Source organism: Geospiza fortis, unplaced genomic scaffold (assembly GCF_000277835.1).
Source record: "Geospiza fortis unplaced genomic scaffold, GeoFor_1.0 scaffold85, whole genome shotgun sequence".
NCBI classification, from domain to species: domain Eukaryota; kingdom Metazoa; phylum Chordata; class Aves; order Passeriformes; family Thraupidae; genus Geospiza; species Geospiza fortis.
In genome coordinates, this window is record NW_005054358.1 from 2298060 (window position 1) to 2316012 (window position 17953).

Here is a 17953-nt window from a genome sequence, read left to right on the forward strand (position 1 = left end):
CTGCTGAAATTTTCCTTGTATCTGTTGCCCCTCTTCTGTCTCTGTGTACCTCTGCATAAAGTTTGGCACCATCTCCTTTTTATCATTCCCGGAATCATAGAATTGAAATTACAGGCAACTTTCTTGTAGCATCTGTTCTGTTGCAGCCTCTGAGAACCTCCTGTGCTGCACTAAACAAGGTGATTAATCCCCCACCTTTTGAGGTTTGATTCTTTTTCTCATATTTTCTCCAGAGAGAGAGCTTTGCCTTCTGCTGTTTGGTTTTTCTTGGTAGTGTAGGTGGTTTTTGCCTTTTTTTGGTTTTTTATTTTTTGTTTTTAACATTTCACTCTTGCTGTTGCTTATTGGCCTCCAGATCCAAACTTAAAATGCCAAAGGCAGTGTTTGCTGTAGCTTCAAGTTCTCAAAACTTGATGTGGAAATTGAAGCCTCCAGCTCTGTTCCTTCTGCCCTTTGTTTCATCATAGGTGATAAATTTTCCTATCAAAAGCTTCCCAGCCTGTGATATGTGAAGGAAAAGGAAACAGAAGGGGCTCTTCCATAATTACAGGGCTATAAAGGCATAATAAAAATAAATGTGGTAACAGGAGACACAACGCCTCTGAATGTGAGCCCTCAGAGTCAGCACTTCTGTTGGGTAGAAAGGTATTTTTATCATCAGAGGATGGTACAGAAACTTACACCCCACACCCAAAAGTTTCCATCTCTTGCAAGTACAGAAGTCCCAAAACATCTCTGCAATTAAATTTGACCTTTAAAAATATTAGATCCAGGGCTTTCCTTTGAAATTCCTTTACAGAGACAGTGAGGGTATGATTTAATGCTCCTTTTCTCACCCAAGGGTACAGGTGAGCATTGCTTTCACACAGCTCATGGACACACAGAGAAAATTGTGCCAAACTGTGCCTGGCTCCTGTTTGTCATTGCTCAGGGATTTCCTTCTGCCAGCAGGCTCTTGGTGCTGTGAAAAAAGGAACAACAATTCCCTGCATGAAGAGCTCTGCCCACCAAGGGCTCATGGATTAATTTAATCTCTTCTCCCATTCCCAGATTTCGCAGAGTTTGTTTTCCTGGGGCTGTTCCTCACTGAGATGTCTCTGAAGATGTATGGGCTGGGGCCAAGGAATTACTTCCACTCTTCATTCAACTGCTTTGACTTTGGGGTGAGTAATGCCCAGCAGGGTTGTGGTGGTGTTCACAGGGGTCCCAGGATGAGGGAAGAGATGAGAATCTTGACTCCATGTTTCAGAAGGCTTGATTTATTATTTTATGATATATATTATATTAAAAGAAAATGATACATTAAAACTATACTAAAAAATAGAAGAAAGGATTTAATCATAAAGCTTGAAAGGAAAGGAATGGAATGATAATAAAATCTTGTGACTGACCAGAGAGTCCGAGCCAGCTGACTGTGATTTGCCATTAATTAAAAACAACCACATGAGACCAATCACGGATCCACCTGTTGCATTCCACAGCAGCAGATAATCATTGTTTACATTTTGTTTCTGAGGCTTCTCAGCTTCTCAGGAGAAAAGATCCTAATGAAAGGATTTTTCATAAAATATGTCTGTGACACAGGGTGGATAAATCATGGAATGGTTTGGGGTGGGAGGGGCCTGAAAATCATCTAATTCCAACTCCCTGCCATGGCAGGAAAAACACCTCCCACTGTCCCAGGCTGCTCCCAGCCCTGTCCAGCCTGGCCTTGGGCACTGCCAGGGATCCAGGGGCAGCCCCAGCTGCTCTGGGAATTCCATTCCAACCCCTCCCCACCCTCACAGGGAAGAATTCTTTCCCAATATCCCACCCAACCCTGCCACTCCATGTCCTTGAAAGCCCTCCCTGTGACGAGCAGGTGTCTCTCCTGTCATTCAGGTGCTGGGCGTTTGAGGGTGAGTATGGAAATCCACGGGAAGTGCTCCTGGGGGAAGCAGTCCCTGTATAAATTAGCAGTGAAATGCATTCAGCTTCCCTCGTTATCCTCCTTTTGGAAGGGAACTGACAGCCGGGGGATTTCATTTCCTCCAGCCCCGGGCTCTTGGCAGCATCACCCCCCCGGAGTGCTCTGATTGCAGATTCTGTCCCTGCCATTGCAATGAGCTGATTGAAAGACAAAAAAAAAAAAAAAAACAAACCCACGCATCTTCCTGCTCGTGTCACCCACTGAGCAGCCTTCACCCGGAGTCACACGGGCAGAGCTTTGCAGGTATCACCAGGAGCAGCAGGATAAACACCTGATGAGGTGACAGCAGGGCAGTAATTCAAATTCTTTCAGTGCAGCTCTGGTGTGAATAGCAGGGCTGGGTTTGGCTCCACCTAACAGAGAGCCTGGCGTGTCGATGTTAATTTATTCATTAAAAGCTATTAGCTGTAATCTGTGCTCAGAGGAGATCTTCCCTCTCTTATCTGCAGTGGGCTGAGCAGGACTCGGGCTGTTGTAACAACCCAGATACGGAGCTTTAGATCCAGCCACGGGCACAGGGAGAGGGGCTCAGTATTGGTATTACCAATAGAGCTGGACAGAACATGCCTTGGCTTGTCTGGTCCTTGGTGCTGAACCAAATAGCGGCAACAGTGGGGTTTCACCCCACAGACACTTTGGGCTGGCTGGGGTGTGGGGTTTCACCCCACAGACACTTTGGGCTGGCTGGGGTGTGGGGTTTCACCCCACAGACACTTTGGGCTGGCTGGGGTGTGGGGTTTCACCCCACAGACACTTTGGGCTGGCTGGGGTGTGGGGTTTCACCCCACAGACACTTTGGGCTGGCTGGGGTGTGGGGTTTCACCCCACAGACACTTTGGGCTGGCTGGGGTGTGGGGTTTCACCCCACAGACACTTTGGGCTGGCTGGGGTGTGGGGTTTCACCCCACAGACACTTTGGGCTGGCTGGGTGCTGCAGCTGGGTGCTTGGGACAATTCCAGGCCTACACATTGATTTCATCCAAGCATGGATTTTGTAATTTCCATCAAACCACCCAAACATTGTTCCTCATGATTCTTGTTACGATTAAACAATAATTATATCCAATCACCAGACAATCATCCCATTTAACAATCAGATCATTTATCATAGCCATTCAATGATTATACAGGTGCTGTTTTGCATGATCCAGTAAGCCTAACATTTTCCCAGGGCATACCAGGCCCGACCTTTCTTTCCAACTGCCCCTGAATATCCCATCATTTTAGAAACATTTTATCCCTATACTATCATGGTGGCTCAGAGGGTTGAGATGATCTGTGGTATTTTCAGGGTCCCCTGTCATTGGGAGGAAATGATGAATCTGACTCCATGTTCTTAGAAGGCTAATTTATTATTTTATGTTCTATATTATATTAGAGAATGCTCTACTAAAACTATACTAAAGAATAGAGAAAGGATACAGACAGGAGGCTTAACAAGATACTAATGAAAACTTGTGACTCCTTCCAGAGTCCTGACACAGCTGGACTGTGATTGGTGATAAAGTAAAAACAATTCACATGTTGGATAAACAATCTCCAACCACATTCCAAAGCAGCAAAACACAGGAGAAGCAAATGAGATAAGAATTGTTTTCCTTTTTCTCTGAGGCTTCTCCGCTTCCCAGGAGAAGAATCCTGGGCAAGGGATTTTTCCAGAAGATATGACAGGCTGTCCTGCACAGCCCAAGGGACAGTGCCCAGACCCAGACTGTCCATAAATTGTCCTTTAGGGGTGTCACTGATGCCTTGTGAAGGTTGCCCTAGAACAGAGACTAGACAGAGCTAAAGAATAAAGCAGGGATTTATTAAAAGCCTCAATGGATCCGCCATGGGCAACACAAGGGTCAAGGTTCTGCACTGGGTTGGCTCTGAGCTGCCCCCCAGGCTGGCTGCCAATTTCCTTGGATCCCTAAATGCAGGATGCTCCTTCCACAATGAGAGCTTCTCAGGGACAGGTGATTTAGGAGCTTGCACAAGGCAAAAGCTGCACTTAGGAGGTGTCTGAGCTTTGTGGGCTGTGCAGCCCTGGCAGGGAGCTCCGCCGAGGGTTTCCCAAGAGGAAAAGCTGTTGATCTGTTGCTAATTCTTCCTCCTTCAGAGAATCCATAGGGATCCTCCTTCTGTCTGTGTTTTTCCCTTCCTCACCCACCTTCCAGCCCCCAGAACGAGTTCAGCACTGGAACATCACAGAGCTCCGTACCCAGTTTTGTCTGACAAACCACCGAGATGGAACCGTGTGAGCTCCAAGGGTGACAAAACAAACCAGAGCAACATCTGCCTGGGGAGCAGCAGTCCAGTGGGAACCAGGCTCCCAGGAGGGGCTGCTGAGGAAAATTAATTATCAGTGCCATGTACAGGGGCTGAGGAAAGGTTTTTCTGATTCATGAGTGCCTGGGTTTGGAAAGACAGGTGTCTGGTGAGGAATGCAGGAGCCTCCTGTAAAATGGAAAATGAAAAATGTAATTATTTACATTTTATTCCAAATTATTATGATTTTGAAACTAAGAAGCTCTCAGGTAAAGATATGGGAATAGGAATAACAGTTCTTTACTAGGAAAATTAAAATACAAATGCAATAGTACAAAAAAAACCCCAAACCACTGCCAGAGTGAGAGCAGGAGCTGCCCCCCGGTGTGTCAGGGGGTGGCACAGCCCCATCCCATGGGGGCTCAGCCCTCCTGCAGTGCCAGCTGTGCTGCTGCTGGAGCAGGGATCCTGCACAAGGGGGGAGTTTTCCTCTGCAGCTCCAGGGCTGCTGCAGATGGGCCTGGGCTCCCTCTGGCAATGCAGGGCAGCAGAAAGCTGCTCCTCTGGCAATGCAGTGGGCAAAGGCTGCTGTGCTGCTCCAGGCTCAGATTGGATCCAGGTAGGAATGCTTGGCTCCTCCCCTGGGCGCAGCATCTCCCCATGGGATGCTGGAATTGGATCAGCCCTGCAGGGACACTCAGTGGCCATGGACAGCAGAGATCTCCTGGAGGGAGGGTTGGCTGTGGGAGAGATAAAGAAAAAACTGCCCCATGGACAGCAGAGAACTGCCCCAGCTCTGACAGATGGGGATAGAACACACACCCAGCTGCACCTGAGACAATGAGGGATCCCAGTGGTGGGAGAGAAGTTTTAGTTCCTTCTTCTTCAGATGGCAGACACTGGAATTATCAACTGTTGTGGGATTCCCTTTCCCTCTGTATTTTCTGGAAGCTCAGAGCACAGTGTGTGTTGCAGGACACTTCAGCAGTGATGGATTTTTCAGAGACATCCAAGTTTTTGTCATGAAAGGGTGGGCGAAGGAACTGTTGGCATTTGCAGTTGAGCCAGCATTAAAAATTCTAATTAAAATTTAATGTCCTTCAAAAAAAAAGATGTTTTAAGGTAGTTTGATTGCTAGAGAAGAAAGCAACAAGCTCCTCTCAGTGTGTAAATCACAGAGCGTTCTCCTGGCTATGGAGAAAGCTGGGGTGAGGTTTTCCAGTTCTCCTGGCTAATTTAGGGTTCTCCAGAACTTTTTGTAACAAAGGGGTTCCCAGTGCTGCTGCCCCCATTAATTTTCCCTCCCACAGCACAAACCAGCTGGGCTCTGCTGAGAACCAGTTCTGAACTGGTGTTTATGGTTTGCTCTGCCCAGCTAGGGCCCACGGGCAGTGGCAGCTCAGAAATGTTGGGTTAATGTGAATTACACCAGCAATTGGCAGGGAAATGCCTGTTTGATCCTATTAACTCTGCAGAAACCTGTGTGGGTTTAATTGTCCTTCCCAGCTGTGCTGAACCCATCACTGTTTGTCCTTTTCCTAACGAAGGATTTCTGTGAAGATTTTCCCCTTGCTTGAGGTGAATTCTCTGCCATCTTTAAACCAACCAGAAAAACAAAATTTGAAAAGCCCACCTTGATTTGGGAAAATTTTTTCAGCACCCCCAGGCTGAGGGCCAGGCAGATGATGGGATGTCTGTGCCAGAGGCTTTGCAGGATCTCATAATAATTATTGCTTTAATTGCTCTCCTAAAGACTCTCAGCTGCCAGAAGTTTCTGGTAGATGTTACCCAGAGCTGCTGTTCTGCTGCAGATGAGGAATTTCAGTCTTTCTGATGGGAAGGGGAAGATGGGGCAGTGCCCTCCTGCACCTCTGCAGGTTGTGTGGGGTGGGAAAAGGAATGACAGTGGGCTGACAGGAGAATGTCCTTGTTTGTTTTGGTTCTAAGCTTGTTTAAAGCAAAAATCTCAGGTTATCACTTGTATTTTGTGGTAAAAACCCCAAGTTTTATTTTCTTTCTGAGTCCCATCGACTGTTGGCATTTTCAGTTGAGCCAGCATTAAAAAAAAGTAATTAAAAATTACAGCGTCCTTCAAAAAAAAAAAAAAAGGTATTTTAAAGTAATTTGATTGCAAGAGAAGAAAGCAACAAGCTCCTCTCTGTGTATAATCACAGAGTGTTCTCCTCCTGGCTATGGAGAAAGCTGGGGTGAGGTTTTCCAGTTCTCCTGGCTAATTTAGGGTTCTCCTGAACCTCCTGAACTCTGGTTCCTGAGCACCCAGGGAGCTCAGCAGCAGCTGTGCCCTTGTTGGAACCCAGGACATTCCTCTGGCTGCCCTGGGTGATTCGAGACCCTGGCAAGGGGCTCAGAGATCTTGGCAAGGAATCAAAAACACCTGTGCCTTCGATTTTAGCCCATGGAAACAATTACCAACTTTGTGTGAAGAGTTACAAGCCACAAGAGTTTGAGTAGAATGATCGTGAATTTATCACAGGGTGAAAAAGTAGAATTTTGGGGATTTAGAATGGGGGCTCAAGAGGCAAGATGGACGAATCTGGACATGTCCTGTCCTTCTTCTTCTTGTTCTTGTCCTCCATCTTCTGCTGTGATGGTGGCACTTCTGGATTGGTTTAGAGACAGACTGTCTAACACAGGTTATAGGTATTGGAAAATTATTGTAAATAAAGTACAGGTAGTTCTTGGTATAAAAAGCCAACACCACGCCAAGGGCAGGGACTGTGCCACAACCCAACCTGCTGGACAGATCTCAGCAGGTCAAATGTAATAGATAAGGAAAAATAAACAACCTTGAGAAGCAAAACTGATGAATCTCAACTTCTTTGGTCACGGGGCTGGGAAAAAGAGACTTTCTAACACCTCAGGGGTCATCCCAACCACAAAAACCCGAGATGCCCTCTCTGAGGTGGTCTCTCCCTGCAGGTGATCGTGGGCAGCATCTTTGAGGTGATTTGGGCTGCAGTGAAGCCGGGCACCTCCTTTGGCATCAGCGTCCTGCGCGCCCTGCGGCTGCTGAGGATCTTCAAAGTGACCAAGTAAGTGCAGCTCCCTCGGCACCCACAGCGGGCTCTGAGCACCCCAGGAGATCCCTGTGCCCAGCCCCAGGGCCAGGAGGAGTGCTTTCCACATTTATCAACAATAAAATAATAATTAAATCGCTAAAAAGTTAAAAATTATCCAAACAAACCAATGCCCCAACCCCCTGGAGCAGCTGGCACAAAATCCCTGCCTGCCCCAACCTCCAAGGTCTGCACTGGGGACAGGAGCAGACTGAATCTGCAGATGCAGAATTCCCCTTTCCTTGGCTGGGCAGTTGGAAATTTTGGGAATTCCTGAGCCTGGATTTACACCCACAAGGGATTCTAAGAGCCCTTTCTCTCCTCAGCCTCTCATCCAAGTTTGTCTGCCCTTGGTTCCTCAGTGGGCTGACAGTAGAATGTCATTCTTTGCTTTACCTTTAGGCTTCTTTAAAACACAAATATTGTGTTATCACTTGTATTTTATAAAAATCCCAAGTTTTTTAATATTTTTATAAAAATCACAATTGGTAAAAATCCCAAGTTTTATTTTCTTTTTAAATCCTATCAACTTCCCACTGATCCAATGACAGTTCCTTAAGTGGGAATGACAGTGGGCTGACAGGAGAATGTCCTTTTTTGCTTTATTTTTAAGCTTGTTTAAAACAAAAATCTCAGTTTATCACTTTTATTTTGTGAGGTTTTTTTTTCCTTTCTGAGTCCCATAAACTTAGAATGTCTTTCTTTGCTTTATCTTTAGGCTTGTTTAAAAAAGAATATTGTGTTATCACTTGTATTTTGTGGTAAAAACCCCCAACTTTTATTTTCTTTCTGAGTCCTATCAACTTCCCACTGATCTGATGACAATTCCTTAAGTATCCAGGCTCTGGAAAAGCAGCTTCCCTGGGGATTGCTGGGTGCTAATCCTGGGGCTGAGCTGCTGTGCTGACACAAATCTGAAATGTGTTCCTGCTGCCTGGGCTGGGAATGTTGGAGTTTTTCAGCCTGGAGACTCTGAGGTGGAATTTTCACTCAGGTTTCCACAGTTTTTCTGTTGTTTTTGTGCTCCTGCCTTGAGTTAATGTGTGCTGGCTTCAGCAAACAGCTCCTGTGCCATCTCCAAACCCATCCAGAGCCGTTTCTGCAGGATTGCTGTGGAAATTGATGACAAATTTAGGTGCTCCTGCTGTTGTTTTCCACCTTATTTTTTACACCATTACTCTTCAGTGCTCCCTTGTTTCCATCACTCCTTGAATTCTTCGTAGCTTGAAGTAACAGGAGGAGGGACAGCCCCTCCGTCCAAAAATACCCCAACCACCTTAAATGGATAAAGAAAATCTGAGCAAAACAGTCATTTGAAACAGTCATTTGAAGTAAGCAGTAATGAGTTTTGTAGCTCTCTGCGGCTGATTTGTACCTGCTCATTGTTTATTGCTAATTATTATTATTCAGGTTTGTGTGTGGTACTGGGTCATTTGTTGTCCTCTGGGAAAAACAGGGTGGAAACTTTTAAGTTCTGTAAATGTTCAGCAAGAAAGGTGGGCACCTGCACCAAAAATGTCACTGTGCTTTACCTTTGCATTGATTTATGTGTGGGAAACTTCTGGATTTACAGCAAATTCAGAGCAATTTTCAGCAGTTCATTTTACCCAGAGCCGCTGAGATCTGCTCTTGCTGATTGGGTGCAGTACTTTGTAAATATTTTGGATGTTTTTGCAAGTTACAGTTTAATTTTTGTGTGGGTTCTGACCACTGATTGCAGTCAGCATGATAAAGGGATGAATCATAGAATTATTTAGGTTGGAAAAAGCCTTCAAGGCCATCGTGTCCAACCAGTCTTTCCAAGGCCACCACTCACCCATGTCCCCAAGTGCCACATCTGCAGGGATAATGACCCCACCACTCTCTGGGCAGCCTGGCCAGGGCTTGAAAAACATTTTCATGAAGAAATTTTTCCCAGTACCCAAATACCCAATACCTAAACCTGTCTGGGACCATTTGAGACCATTCCCTCTTGTTATTGCTCATTCCTTGGGAGAAGAGATTTAACTTCACAAATCAAGCTGAGGGCTCTGCCCCTTCTCAGGACAGCAAGTGACACTCTCAAGCCACTGATGCTGAAGTTCCCCTGCCTTAATGAAGTGGATTTTTCATGCCACAAGACAGAATTGAGTTCATTGTGTGACCAGAGCCAGGGCCCTGCAGCTCCCAGGGGGAATCCTGCCTTATCCCAGTGCCTGAGTGAAAAGCCAGGTGTCTGCTAAGGAAGGCAGGAGCCTCCCTTGGGAAGGAAAATGTAAATCCACTCCCTCTGAATAATTATAAATTTGAAATTAAGGGGCTCTCAGGCAAAGTTATGGGAGTAGGAATAACAGTTCTTTACTAGGAAAATTTAAAATACAAATGTAGTAATACAAAAAAGAAAACAAACCACTGCCAGAGTCAGAGCAGTCCCTGCCCCGCTGTGTGTCAGGGGGTGGCACAGCCCCATCCCATGGGGGCTCAGCCCTCCTGCCGGGCCAGCTGTGCTGCTGCTGGAGCAGGGATCCTGCACAAGGGGGGAGTTTTCCTCTGCAGCTCCAGGGCTGCTGCAGATGGGCCTGGGCTCCCTCTGGCAATGCAGGGCAGCAGAAAGCTGCTCCTCTGGCAATGCAGGGGGCAAAGGCTGCTGTGCTGCTCCAGGCTCAGATTGGATCCAGGTAGGAATGCTTGGCTCCTCCCCTGGGCGCAGCATCTCCCCATGGGATGCTGGAATTGGATCAGCCCTGCAGGGACACTCAGTGGCCATGGACAGCAGAGATCTCCTGGAGGGAGGATTGGCTGTGGCATTTCCCTCTGTATTTTCTGGAAGCTCAGGGCACAGTGTGTGTTGCAGGACACTTCAGCAGTGATGGATTTTTCAGAGACATCCAAGTTTGTGTCATGATGGTGATAGAGTGCACACTCAGGTACACCTGAGACACATGGGAAATAAATTCCTATGAATAAATTTCTCCCCAAAGGCTCTTCCCCACTCATGTTCTCCCCTGGCTGCTCTGATCCAACGCAGGTACTGGAATTCCCTGAGGAATCTGGTGGTCTCCTTGCTGAACTCCATGAAGTCCATCATCAGTTTGCTTTTCCTGCTGTTCCTGTTCATCGTGGTCTTTGCTCTGCTGGGGATGCAGCTCTTCGGAGGGCAGTAAGTTGTTGATTTTTTTTTTCTTTTTTTTTCCTTAAATTCAGGACTAATTTGTGAGACTGTATTTTTTGTTTGTATATAGATGTTTATTGCTTTTTATTTAGGTTATACTTCTGTAAGTTGTGAGTTCTACAGTACTTTTGTTAAACATACTACAAAATGGAGTTGTATCTCTTTTTTTACAAGGTCTTTTAAGGATAAACTGTCTAATTAAAAAATGATGCTTAAATTATTTTTATTTTTAACTCAATAACTAACTATTTGTGCTTTGTAATGGGGATTTTTTATTTAATGACACAATGCTACTTAAACTTATGAAGAGGGTAAAGAAGGAGGACTAGCTTCTGTCTTAAAACTTTTATTTTGTTTTATATAATATATATATAAATTTGGTTTATATTATATATATATTCTAAAACTTTAAACTCTAAGTTTTTTACTTTGTGATATTACCCACTTTTATTTAAACTACACACTCATAATCTTAGTTTTATTATTTAATTTTAGAAGTTTTTTCTATGGCTTTAGGTCAAATGTAGCGTTCTCCTGGAGGTTAGTGTCAGTTAGCACAGAAAATTAAAAGTTTTTAGTTACTAGGGTTCTAACAGTGAGTCTGAGGAATCTTTGCCTGCAAGGGTTCACATCCCTGATTTCAGGGCTCGGGTTAGGGGAATAATTCCTGTTCTGGTGTTTTCCATGGAGCTGGATTCCTTCCTAAGGAAGAATGTCTCCAGTTTAAAGCTCCCCCATCATCCCATGGTGCCAAGGACACCCAGAGCTGAAACAGGACTGGGGGCAGAAGTTTCTGTACTGTTTCTTCCCTGGTAACCAGAGTGCCATTGTATTTATCCACTATAAAATATAATATCCAAATATAAAACATAATAGCAATCTGGAATATTTTCCTGCTGGAAAACACAGTTTGGTTGGATCTGATTATTCTCATTAGAAATGCCAGCAATGGTGAATTTTGCAGTAAGAACCATCACAGTGTTACCATTTAACTCCAGCCTCACTTCTGAACTGAAATAATGAAATGGTTTTGTTTGGTCTTTTATTTTCCCAGTCCATACCTATTTTCTCTTTAAAATGGTAAGAAGAAATTATCTGCTAAGAGAGTCGTTTCAATTTGGGCTTTTACACTTGAGGAATGAAAACTTCTTGGAATGGCTCATTCTGCAAAATCATTGGAGATTTTGATTGTTCATTTTAATTGGGGATGAAAATGAATTTCAGAGCATCGGAATTTTCTCTGGGAATGAAATTGAGTTTTTGCTGATGGTTCTGTTAAGCACCTTCTGAGATGTTCCCCACTGAGCTTGCCTGGGGTGTTCCAGCCAGGTGGAACAAATGTTGCTCCCTGACTTGGTTTATGGGGTATTAAAGGGTGTTCCAGGCTGCCTGGAGCTCCCTGTCCCTCCCCATTCTGGTTTTTATTTCTCCCTTCTCTCCAGGTTCAATTTCCAAGATGAAACTCCAACCACGAATTTCGATACCTTCCCTGCTGCCATCCTCACAGTCTTCCAGGTAAAGCCATTCCTTGTCCTGGGGCAGTGCAAGAATTGAAATTCCTGAGTGTTTCTTCCTGCTTAGGGAGGGCAAACAAGCCCCCAAAAACCTGTGGAATTTAGGAAAGGGGAAGTCCTTCCTTCTCACGTGTTTTACTTTGCTGACCAATACGTGCATCACTAAAAATCAAATTAAAAATCAGTGCTGTGGTATTAAGGAAAACTAGAATAAAAGATTTATTGCTAGGGGGGAAAATGCTGAAAAAACAGATATTTCTGTGCTGATCTAAAATCTGTGTGTGCCCAGGCTGTGCCACATCTGGATGTGCCCTTTGTGTTCTCCAGCCCCTGCCCACAAGCTCTGGCAGATGCAATGCTTGGATTGAAAGCTGAATTTTGCAGCTGTTTTCTACCTGTCTTTTAAAAAAACAAAATATTAAAAATGGTTTAAAATAATTTAAAATCATTAAAAATGAATGTTTTCAGGTGTTTCCCAACTCAGGAGAGTTGGGGCTGCTCCAGCTGCAGGTGACCCTCACAGATTTCATTTCCAGCCTTGTCATGCACAGCGTGGGCTCCCCCTGAGCCAGAATTCCCCAGATCTCAGCAAGGCCTGGCTCATGTATCTCAGTGTCACGACCCCAAAAGGAGATAAAAAGGAAGGGAAGGGGGATGATGACAATTTCTGGATTAAGACAGAAAAAGAATCTCAAGGGAAGCATGTCCTGAGAGCTCTGCAGGAGCCACTGCCCAGATGTGAGGCAGGTTCAGTGCTCACCTCACAGGATATTGCCCATCATGGGGGATTAAGATTTGCATAAGATTTGCATAAGACTTCCCTGCTCATCAAAGGAAGGGCTCAGAGACAGGTATTGCCAGGGAGCAGCTCCGGATATGAGCCATGGGAATGTTGGTTTTGCTTTGCTTTGGGACTGGGGCTGCCTGTGGAATCCTCAGCTGGAATATTTCCTGTTAGTCCTGCAGTGTGGGGGGAAGGAAAGCATGTGGGTTTAAGATACTTGCCTGGAATGTCAGGGGTAGGAGCTGAACCCAGCAAAAGCCATCAGCCCTGGATTCACTGTGGTCTCCTAGAGGCTCTTTGATACCCCCTGCTCTCCTTCCTCCCACTCCTTCCCTGAACTGCAAACTCCAGCTCAGTTTTCTTCACTCTGGGGTTGGGATCCCTTTCCAAACTTTTCTTTTATAACTTCAGCCAGGCTGAGCAGAGCAGTATCAGTCAGAGACAGCATTCAGTGTGCTGAATAGATAAAGTTAGATACACCCTGCCTACCCCTGTACCTTTGGAGATCCTCTGTGTAAGAAGCTTCTCAAACAAGCCCTTCTGCCTTCTGCTTTAGCCCATTTTTATCCCAGCAGCCATGGCTGGGTCATGGTCCTGTCACTGGACACCCAGGATGGGTTTTATCCACCTGGCAGCTGGCTGAGCTCAGCCTAAATTCCCTCAGAGGAGCATCAACCTTCAGTTCCAGCTCCTGAGGAAGTCCCTGTGAGCTGAATGCCCAGCTGTGAATAATCACATAAAATACACACACAAATATCATCCATGAGCACAAAGCCTCTGGACAGCAGAGTTCTGTGTTAGGTCCCTGTGCCCTGCTCCCTGATTTCCTCTGGAAATCCTCACAGGCTGCTGAGGCAGAGGAGAGCAGCTGGAAATGAGGGGTGGCAGTGGCAGGATGGGGACAGAGCTCTGCCTGCCCCTGACACACAGAATCACAGAATCACTGGGTTGGGTTGGAAGAGACCTTCAAGGTGATCGAGTCCAACCCAGCCCCAACCCCTCAACTCAACCCTGGCACCCAGTGCCACATCCAGGCTTTGTTAAACACACCCAGGGATGGGGACTCCACCACCTCCCTGGGCAGCCATTCCAGAACTTCATCACTCTTTCTGTAAAAAACTTCTTCCTAATATCCAACCTGAATTTCCCTTGGTGCAGCTTGAGGCTGTGTGCTCTGGCTGTGTCAGTGCTGCTGCAGAAAGAGCCCAGCCCCAGCTGAGCACAGGCACCTTTCAGGAGCTGTGCAGAGTGATGGGGGCAGCCCTGAGTCTCCTTTTCTCCAGGCTGAGCACCCCCAGCTCCCTCAGGGGTTCCTCTCAGGGTTTGTGTTCCCAGCCCCTCTCCAGCCTCGTTGTCCCCTCTGGAAGTGCTCCAGGTCCTCAATGTCCTTCCCAAGCTGAGGGGCCAGAGCTGGGCAGAGCACTCAGGGTTTGGCCTCACCAGTGCCAATGTGTGGCTGTGGGTCAGTGTCAGAGCTCCCTGCCTGTGGGGTATGACCTGGAGCTGATGGTGTTCATCCTTCCCTCAGGCACCTCCCTTTAACTGCAGCCCCTGGAAGCAGCACAATCCTGTTCCTGTCCCTGTCCCACCCTTAACCTGCTCATTATTCCATTACCATTTCACAGCAGCTCTTGACAGCTGCTGTATTCCATCACCTGCTGGCCCCTCAGTATTAAACAGTGAGCTGCACTCCAAATGGTCATTTGGGGCACCTGAGGTCAGTTTGGAGCCCGGGGAATAACAAAACAATCAAGATACACACACAAACATCATCCCTGAGCACAGAGCCTCTGGAAAGCAGAACTCTGTGTTAGGTACCTGTGCCCTTGGTCCCAAGCCCTCATTGCCTGTGCCTCTCCCTCTGCAGTGCTGTCCTTCCCTTTCCTCAGCAAAAATTCCTTGCAGCATCCCTAAAGAGACCTGAGAGAGCAGAAGGAATTCCATTAACTGCTTGAGGACAGAGCCAGCAGATCCTGGATCCTTCAGGCTGCTCCCTAATCACTTAAGTAATTCCTGCAGCTGATGGGTGATGGTGGGAAGGACACCAGCTCCTCCTTCCAGGGCCTCAGGGCGCACCCTCAGCTTCTCCAGGCAGGCTGCTCAGTTCACATTATTTATCTCTCTGCAAAAGCCCCATAAAACATCTCTTTTATTTTCCTTGGACTTTTTGTTCCACTCCTAAATAATCCAAAAGTTGGATTTTGAACCCAGACCTTGCTGGACTTTGTCATACCTGCAAATCCTGGTCTTCTGCTTGGAAATAGAAAGGTTCCCAGTGGTTGCCCTTTCCATGAATATTTGTGTCATCAGAAATCACTTTATGGCTATTCCCAGAAAGCAGGAGCAGCTGTGAATTCATAGAAATTCTGTGAATGCACATTTGTGGACAATACTCTGCATAATTGAGTGGCAGATTTGAAAGCCCAAAGCTCTGTTTCATATTCTGTGGTGCAAATCCAGAGTAGCTCCAGCACTGTTGGGTCTGAATCCTGATTTTGGAATTATTTGAGGCTGAATTGTGCATTTGGGAGAGGAATTGGTGTCTGCACTGGGTGTCCTTGTGTCTAGACTCACTCTTGCCTGGTGCTGTCATCAGCACCATCCCTGCAGCCAGAAATTTCCTCTCTCTCAGCAGCTGACAGCCAGGATGGAGTTTGCAGGCTGGAATTTCCAGTCATTCCAAGCATCCTGTGTGCACATGGAACTCCATGCATACTTATGGCTTAGCACTTTTTATCTTCTTTTTTTTTTTGTTGTTGTTGTGTTTTTGTTTGGGTTTTTTTTTGGTGGGGTTTGGTGGTTTTTTTGAGTTTTATTTTGGGTTTTTTTGTCTTTTTTATTTTGTTTTGTTTTGTTTTTTGTGTCTTGGTTTTGGGTGTTTTCTAGTTGTATTAACAAATAGAAAAGTTAAGTCGTTAAAAGAATAGTAACCAGGAGCCAGTTATTTGTAGTCAGTTTAATACTACATGTTTTGGTTTTAAATTATAAATTCAAGTCAAAATTAAAAGAAAATTAGGAACTGTTTATTATGAAATGAATTTATTTGTTTTATACATTTAACTCCTGGATACTATGAAAGATTAAGTCCTTTTAAGTTTATTGCTTTTAGACTGTTCAGAGCCAATTTTTTTAAGTTAGCTGTAAGAATAATTGACCCCCCCAAGCAGCTTTAAGTTTAGGAAAAATTTCAATTAGTTTTCTTTTGTAATCAGTTACCTAGAAACTCTGTTTTGAATTATTTACCCAGCAGTTATCAAAATTGGACACATTTAAATAATTTGTTCCTTTTTCAATAGTTTTAAATTTTTTTTTTACTTGTTTGTATCCTGTGTTATGAAGTATTTACCTTTTGCAAGTCTATTTAAACTTTGACACTTTTTCCCTTGCTTTTGTAAAAAAAAAAACCTGCAGTTTTTTTTCTCTTTCACCTACTAAACCCAAAGACAACTTCCTGTTTAGCAATTGGATTTTCACATCCTGATGTTTAATGCACTACAAGTGGTCATTGTTTAGCTCTGCCTGGGCAGGCAGAGGATGTGCTGATGTGCCCAGAATTCCAGATTTTGGTGAAGAAATGAACACCAGACAATTCAGACTGGTGCAAAATGAGTATTTAGCATGGCAAGGCTGGTTGGAGTCTTGTACACTGATTAGTTTTCCTATTATTCCTGTATTGTTAATTAGCCCTGGGTCAGTAATCAGAGGTGCAGCTCTGTGCTTGTCCCTGCCCAAGGATGAGCAGGATCAGATCCCCTTCAGGCTGTCCCCTGCTCTGTCCTTGCTCACACACAGAGGTTGTTGCTTCTCTTTAGGGATTTTTTGGGGCTTTGTGGCCCTCTGGGTCAAACCTGGGGAAGCTGAAGAGGAACTCGTGGTGTGCAGACCCAGAGTGATGCCCAGGCACATTCCAGCTGCAGGAAGGCTCTGCCAGCCCCGAGGGGCACAGGAGGGGTGGCAGGAGGTGACAGAGCTGGGGACAGTGAATGAGGGCTGGGGAAGCTGAGCAAACCCTACCCTGCCTGCAGGAAGGGCCCAAGAGAGGCTGGCACTGGCACAGCTCCCATTCAGGGCACTGCTCTGGGAGCTCAGGCCTTTCCTGGGGCTGTGGGCAGTGCCCTGCACGGAACTGGTGAAACCTGGGGTCCCTGCATGGCTCAGAGAGGGTGAGGGGGAGAAGGAAGTGTCAGAATGTGGATTTTGTTTTCTCTGCTTGTGTGAGAGCCCCTGGTCGAGGTGGGCAGTGGGCAGGAGACAAGGGCAGCTCCTTAAAACCAGCAGGGATTTGGGCCCCAGCACAGGCTGGGCATGGAGGGCAGCCTGGGGCTGCAGGGCTGCAGGACAAATGTCCCTGCAGGGACTCCATGGGTATGAACTGCGCTGGGCTGTGGGACACAGCAGTGCCCCCCTCCAGGTGACCTGAGCTGAAGCTGCTCCATCTCCCACTGAGAGCTCAAAGGGAAGAGAGCAGCTGGTGCAGGCAGCTCAGTCACGGAATCAGAAAATATCCTGAGCTGGGAGGGACCCCAAAGATCATCAAATCCACCCCTGTCCCTGCCCAGCCCCCCCAGCAACCCCACCCTGTCCATCCCTGGCAGCGCTGTCCAAAGGCTCCTGGAGCTCTGGCAGCCCCGGGGCCGGGGCCATTCCCCGCCCCAGCCGTGCCCTGGCTCCTGTCCCTGTCCCAGAGCAGAGATGGGAGCTGTCCCTCGGGAGGAGCTGCAGCCCCGGGGAGCTCTGCCCTCACTCTGCTCCAGCTGAACAACCCCAGAGCCCTCAGCTGCTCCTCACAGCCCCTCCAGACCCTTCCCCATCCCTGTGTCCCTCCTTTGGATACTCTCTCACACCTTTAGATCTTTTTCTGATATTGAGACACCCCAAACTCCCCAGCACTGGGGGTGAGGCTGCTCCAGCCCAGAGCAGAGTGGGACAATCCCTCCCTTCCTCCTTCCCTCCCTCATCTGGTGTCCCCCACATGCTCCTCATTTCCCAGGGACATTCCCTGGTGGCTTTGCTCTGCCTGGCTCCCCCAGAGCTGCTTTTCACAGAATTCACAGAATCACTGGGCTGGAAGAGACCTTCAAGATCATCGAGTCCAACCCAGCCCCAACAGCTTGCTAAACCCTGGCACCCAGTGCCACATCCAGGCTTTGTTAAACACACCCAGGGATGGGGACTCCACCACCTCCCTGGGCAGCCATTCCAGCAATT

General features: G+C 46.5%; 1 protein-coding gene across 5 annotated transcripts in view; it reads left to right on the forward strand.

Annotated features, from left to right (window-relative positions):
* CACNA1B (calcium voltage-gated channel subunit alpha1 B) overlaps nucleotides 1-17953 on the forward strand; it is a 330258-nt gene that overhangs the window by 196746 nt on the left and 115559 nt on the right. For all 5 annotated transcript variants that reach the window (XM_031059209.1, XM_031059210.1, XM_031059211.1 and 2 more), the window contains exons 12-15: nucleotides 1051-1163; nucleotides 7160-7272; nucleotides 10304-10435; nucleotides 11890-11962. In XM_031059209.1, the coding sequence (XP_030915069.1) occupies nucleotides 1051-1163; nucleotides 7160-7272; nucleotides 10304-10435; nucleotides 11890-11962 (431 nt within the window). The remainder of the gene's footprint in view (nucleotides 1-1050; nucleotides 1164-7159; nucleotides 7273-10303; nucleotides 10436-11889; nucleotides 11963-17953) is intronic.